The 5,867-nt window shown below is 57.8% G+C and overlaps 3 protein-coding genes across 3 annotated transcripts; all 3 read left to right on the top strand.

Annotated features, from left to right (window-relative positions):
- Positions 1 to 152: 152 nt before the first annotated feature.
- DQ04_08961020 (putative exonuclease) lies at positions 153 to 2,432 on the top strand (the record flags this gene model as incomplete). The annotated part of the gene is made up of 1 exon (XM_009315765.1): positions 153 to 2,432. The coding sequence occupies one exon, from the start codon at positions 153 to 155 to the stop codon at positions 2,430 to 2,432; it is 2,280 nt and encodes a 759-aa protein (XP_009314040.1).
- A 497-nt stretch (positions 2,433 to 2,929) lies between these two features.
- DQ04_08961010 (hypothetical protein) lies at positions 2,930 to 4,705 on the top strand (the record flags this gene model as incomplete). The annotated part of the gene is made up of 1 exon (XM_009315764.1): positions 2,930 to 4,705. The coding sequence occupies one exon, from the start codon at positions 2,930 to 2,932 to the stop codon at positions 4,703 to 4,705; it is 1,776 nt and encodes a 591-aa protein (XP_009314039.1).
- Positions 4,706 to 5,129: 424 nt separating this feature from the next.
- DQ04_08961000 (hypothetical protein) lies at positions 5,130 to 5,645 on the top strand (the record flags this gene model as incomplete). The annotated part of the gene is made up of 1 exon (XM_009315763.1): positions 5,130 to 5,645. One exon carries the CDS (start codon positions 5,130 to 5,132, stop codon positions 5,643 to 5,645), a length of 516 nt encoding a protein of 171 aa, XP_009314038.1.
- Positions 5,646 to 5,867: the final 222 nt, after the last annotated feature.

The following is a 5,867-nucleotide window of genomic DNA, read 5'->3' as shown; positions in this document are numbered from 1 at the left end:
ATATATATATATATATATCATTTTTGCACCTGCCCGCTTCTCATTAAACAGCGCGATTGGAGCGCGGGTGAGGCGGCTGCGTATTCGCATAGATACTCACAGAGCGCGCGTCAGCCCTTTGGAACGGAGACAACTAATTGGTGCAGCATCCAATGGGGATTAAAGGACTGTGGTCGGAGGTGCGGCCGCTCTGCCGACAGTCCCACCTGTCGAACTTCCGTGGTCAGCGTGTCGCTGTCGACATGTACGTCTGGCTTCACCGCGGGATTCTCGGCAGCATTCAGCTGAGCGGTGAGGAGGAAGCGCAGGCGTTCATGGAGTCCGCGGAGGCTTCATTGGGTGCCGGCGGCGCGGAGGGGTTGGTTCGCCTCAACGCGAAGTTCCTACAGTTTGTGGTGAATCGCGTCGAGCTTCTCTTGCGGTGTGGCATCCACCCCGTGCTTGTTTTTGACGGTGCCCCGATCCCAATGAAGAGTGGCACTGAAGAGGAGCGGCAGATGACGCGGGCCGCGCGTCTCGCAGCGGCGGTGCGTGTGCTGAAGGATGGATCTGCTGCGAATCCCCGCATCCGACAGGAGGCGGCGCAGTTGCTGGAGAAGGGCGTGGACATCACAACAGAGCTGGCACATGCAGTGATCCAGGTGCTCCAGGAACGCCGGCTGGAGTGTATCGTCGCCCCGTACGAGGCCGACGCTCAACTCGCGTACATGTGCAAGGAGGGCTACGTGCAGGCTGTCATCTCAGAGGACAGCGACCTCATTGCGTACCATTGCCCGTGCCAAATCGCCAAGCTAGATGCGCACGGAAACTGTGAGGTGTTCCTCGCGCAGGATCTGAAACGGTGCCCGAGTTTTAGCGGATTGTCTTATGAGTCCTTTTTAGTTGGTTGCATTCTCAGCGGGTGTGACTACCTGCCGAGTCTGCGTCACATTGGTGTAAAGAAGGCGTTTCGCTTAGTTGCCCAAGCCACATCGGTCCCGAGCCTTATGCATGCGCTCGAGGTTAAGTTCGGCTTCTCCAAGGAGGAGCTGCGGGAGTATGAGTCTAAGCTGCAGCAGGCGTTCTACTGTTTTGCGCACCATTTTGTATTCGACCCTGTGCGCAAGGAGGTGGCGCACTTGACGCCGCTTCCAGCAGGAATTCCGCTCAAGGCGAACCTGCTTGGGAAAGGGCTGCCGAGGGACATCGCGGAGAAGGTGTGTGGTGAGTGCCTGTACGATCCTGTGACGTTGGCACTCTACCGAGGCACCTACCAGTACTGCGTGCAGGAGTACTGGAGGGTTACGAAGGGCGGACAGACATCACTGAATGCCTTTGGCGGATTTCAGGACATTCAGTCACCGCGGGTGACACTCCCGCTGGCTGCACGCGGCGAAAATGCAATACAGCGACGTGCCTCGCCGAGGACGACGCTCTTTTCGTCCCCGCTGCTGAAAGTACGCGAGGCGTCAGGGTTCTGCACGAACACGCTCCATACACCAGCGGTGGTGCGCTCCAAGTACTTCACACAGAGCCGTTGGAAGGTGGAGGACTGGGAAAGCGATGGCAGCGAGAACACTCCCACCGCTGGCACACCCGGCGAGCCTGAAAGCACGGCTCCTACTACTACTACTACTACTACTGCGTCTTCTTCTTCTTCTGGTGCTACCGCAGCTGCTACGTCCACAGTGGATGCGACACCCCCTTGTGCATTCCCTGGCATACGCTTCACAATGAGTGAGTCTTTGGCGTCGTCGGCGCTGACAACACCGTCCACGGCGAATGTGAAGGCGGCAGACGCGCTTGACGGGGCTGAAATGGTGGAGGAGATGGAGGGGCAATCGCAAAAAAATAAAGATACCTCTGGCCATCGTTTTTCTTTTGAAGAGGCAGTGCTGACCTCACCATCGGACACCGGTATGGAAGTGAGGGGGAGGCGGCGAGGGGCAACCGCGCCTGATGCTGACAGCAGCGAGTGCCAGGGGGAGAGGAGTGGCCGTTGCCCATTCGGCTACGCACAGTGCGGGCGGCGGCACTCCATCTTTGAGCAGTGCTTCCAGGGAAAGAACTGGTCGAGGGATGCCAGCTACTGCAGTAAGGGGGAGAGCTTTGACGGCAACAGTAGTAAAGATGACGTGTGTCTTCCTCCCACACCCACAGAGGCCGGCACAAAGCGTCACCGCGAGGCGTTACCGCCGCCACTGTTTCGTCCCACATTTAAGCCCCCGGCGTCCACTGAAGGAAGGCCTACGGACGCCCCGTTGTGTGAGGGTGCAACATCCCCGACTCGTAAGGGAGCAATGAAGACATCCACTGCTCAGGCTCTTCAATTGATGAATCGCCTGACGGGTGGAAGATCCGGCGCCGCCGTGGCAGCATTGCAGGCCGGTGAAGGCACTGGTGGCACCAAAGCTGCGTCGGAGCTCTTTGAGAAGTTGGCATTTTCGCGGTGATAACACGCGCAGGTGAGCCACTCCTCCTACATCCTAGTTTCAATCCTAGAAAATAGATGTCCTGCGCATAGATGATAACTCCCCCCCCCCCCCNCCCCCCCCCCCCCCCTGTCACTCCGCGCTTTTTTTTTTGTTCAACGAGAACCCTTCTTGCCGATGCAGAAGATGCACCAACTTCATCATTCGGACTCTCGCTTTGTTAAGGTGTCCGTCTTTGTGTGCGCGTGCGTCCGCGTGTGTGTGTGTCTCCATACGCACACATGTGTTTCCCTCGCCGCGGTGAACGTCCCAAGTATTCTCTTTGTGTTTCACATGATGTGTTTTCTCCTCGCAACTCGTTTCTTATTCGCGGAATGCACCTGCGCGGCTTACCTTGGCTCCCCTAATTCCGTGGTGTTTTTGTTCTTTCCCCCTCTTTTGTCTTGCTAAAAGAAGAGAGCCAAGTTTGAGTGTCGTTCTGTGTGTGTGGTGGGGGTGGGGACGAGTGCTGCTGCACTATGAAGGCTGGAGGCAAAGGCGGGGAGGTGCCTCGACCGCTGCGGCAACTGCTGCGCCGCCTCCCTGTAGGACGCTCAACCGTCTACCTTAACGAGCTGCACCCCCATACTCAGCAACTTTTTCTCAAAGAATGCATGGAGGCGGAGGACCAACGGCGCCGGGGCTGTGCGAACGCTGTCAGAGGCGTTCGTGCTCTGCGAGAGGACGTGAACATGCACCCCGCCGCACGGTTTGCGAGAATGAGTGAGACGGAGGCATCGCAGCAGAGCGGAGACACACAGCGCTGCACATCGGTACCCGTACTAGATCACATGGAGTCGGTGCTCGANCTGCCGCAGGGGTCGAGTGGGCAGTTGGACGCATATCGAGCGCCCCACCCCCCTTTGCTTGGAAAGCCGCATTTATTCCTTTTAGCGCTGCCACGCGGCATGCTCGAGAGAAGAGAGAGACATGGCGTTTGCCGTCAGCGCTCTGTGGAGGCGGTGCTTCAGGAGCATCTCGTGCATGTGAATAGGACGCTGTATTGGCGGCAAGCAGCGCCACAGCTGATTAAGGCGAATTGTGCGGTGGGTGATGCCCCTGACGTCATGCTACAGGCCATATGGGGCTGCACCATTCCGCAGGCGCGTCAGGCAGCAGAAGTTGCTGCGGCACATGGCTACCGTGCCTTTCTCCTCGGCTACGCGCGACAGCCGCTCCTGCTGAATGGGGGACTAACAGTGCGGGAGTTGGGCAACTGGTGCCCTAACGCCTTCCGTAGTTTTCTCTTGGACGTGCGCTCAGTAGAGCGGCCCAAGTCCTCGTTGTGTACGACTGAACGACTACAGCTGCTGGAGGAGGCGCAGCGTGGCTTCTTCACCATCAGTGAGGATGAGAGGAATGACATACACACCGATGGCGGCAGCACTAGCAACAGCAAGAACAACAACAGTGGTCCTGTGCAGAGTTCTGGCAAGGAGGCGTCACAGGCGGAATGTGCGTCGCCATTTGCCGTTGCAGAGTTGATCGTGGATGCGAAGCGTGATGCTCTCGTGCAGTGGTCACAAGTCCGGGACAATCCCCTCACTGCGCGTCTTTTTGAGGCTCTATACGATCGGCGCCATTTCTGCGTCGCCGATGCAGTGCTGCACGCGTCGTTGCGCGTTGTGCTGCCGTTTCTCCTCGGCGAAGTCGTATCGCCACCAACTGGTGTGTCTGGGAGTAGCGGAGAAGATGACGTCGCCCCCCTAACGAAGTTGCTGCGTTGGTCCGAGCTGCACACACTTTTGCGTTGGCATTACTTTGAGCCCGTCTTCGGCTCCTTGTCGCGGATTGCGCGGGCGGAGGAAATCGCTGCGGTGGGTGGGGGCGCAGATCCGTACATTCTCCCCCTGCACGACGCCTTTGTCGCACGGTTCTTGCTCCCTCGCATGCGTGAGTATTACCACCGCAATAATCCATGCAGCAGCAGCAGCAGCAGCCGCGAGGTGCTCGCTGCCACTCAGAACAGGGGCGCTGCTGCACTGACGCCACCTACCGGCACTGTTGGTGTCCTTGACTGCTTCAACAGCATGGTGAGCGAGCGATACGGCGGCGGTGGAGAAACGACGGCGGAGGGGCGGGCAAGCGTGAGTGAGAATGGGGAGGGGCTGATTGATGATGGCTGTTCCACTAGGGTGTACCATGTGTACTTCACGTTGGAGGACCTGCCGAGTCTGGTGAAGTATCTGCTGTACTTCGACCAGCACTTTGTAATTGCCAGCAGTGGCACGAACGTTACCTTTTCTCTCGCGTGAGAAGCAGAAGCCGTGGAAGAGAAAGAAGGAAACCAGTGGGAGGAGGTGAGAGCCCTCATTCTATTTTTTTCTCTGTGCGTGTGTGTGTGTGTATGTGTGTGTGTCTGTGCGTAAGAGAGAAGGATGGGCTCGTGTTAACTGGCACGCCGCCGTTCTTGTTTCCTCTCCATCGTCACAGGATGTTTCTGCGTGCGCTGGTGGTGGCACGGCGAATGTGTGCTGCAGGCTGAAGGGAAGGGGCGATGCATCTATCGACTGCCTCCTCTTCAATCACTCCACAGATTCTTTCTCTTCTCTGCCTGTTTATCATGCCGATTGTTTGCAGCGTCCGTGAGGAACAGAGGCACAGACACGTACACACACACACAACAACAACAACAAAAAGCTGGCTGTGCTCGTGCATAGATCAAGTAGTTACGGAGAAATGACGACGACAATCCTGCAGCAGCCTTACCCGCAGCGGCCACGCTCTGGGAGCAGCGTGTGCTTGGTGCATGCTCAGAAGTCCCTTCTGCCGTCCCCCGGTTTCCCCACTGACGGCAGCAGCAGCAGCAGCAGCAGCAGCAGCAGCAACAGCAACAAAAAAGGCATGCGGTGCCACGAAACAACCGCAGCTCCGTTTAGGCATAGTGTGGAGCGGCGGATGCCCCGCTGGTGCCACGTTCTGCCGCCGTCGTCTATGCAGAATGACGAAGCGCACTGCGGGCATTGGAGGTCGTCCTGTGTGGAGGTTGGGCAAGCACGCTTTGCGGCGTGTGCTGCTCCTACGGTTGATGTGAAGCCGCGGACCCCCCCCAGCTGCGTGCGCCGTGTGCGCTTCCAAGGTGATGACGTTAAAGAATCTCTACCATTGCCGGCGCGTTGCTTCATCGAGCAGTTGATTGGCTTCATTATTCCTGTCCTACTCGCGCTGTTCTTCCTGTTGGTTCTTTTGCACTAGTCTGGGTTCTATTGCGTTCTTCTTCCTTCACCCTCTGTGTATCCCCCCCCCTTGTTTTTGTTGTGTTTCTCCGCATGTTTGCTTCCAGGCGGTGCTTAACCCGCCTTCTTTTCCACACGTGCCCCATAATGCCCCCCACCCCCTCTGTTCTCTGCAGCGGCTGCTTCTCTTTCTTGCTGCTGCAGTGTTTGTGCGGGGTGCGGCTTCTGTGCGCGTTCTTGG

Source organism: Trypanosoma grayi (assembly GCF_000691245.1).
Source record: "Trypanosoma grayi strain ANR4 Tgr_896_V1, whole genome shotgun sequence".
NCBI lineage: Eukaryota > Euglenozoa > Kinetoplastea > Trypanosomatida > Trypanosomatidae > Trypanosoma > Trypanosoma grayi.
This window is presented reverse-complemented; position numbering and strand designations above follow the sequence as displayed.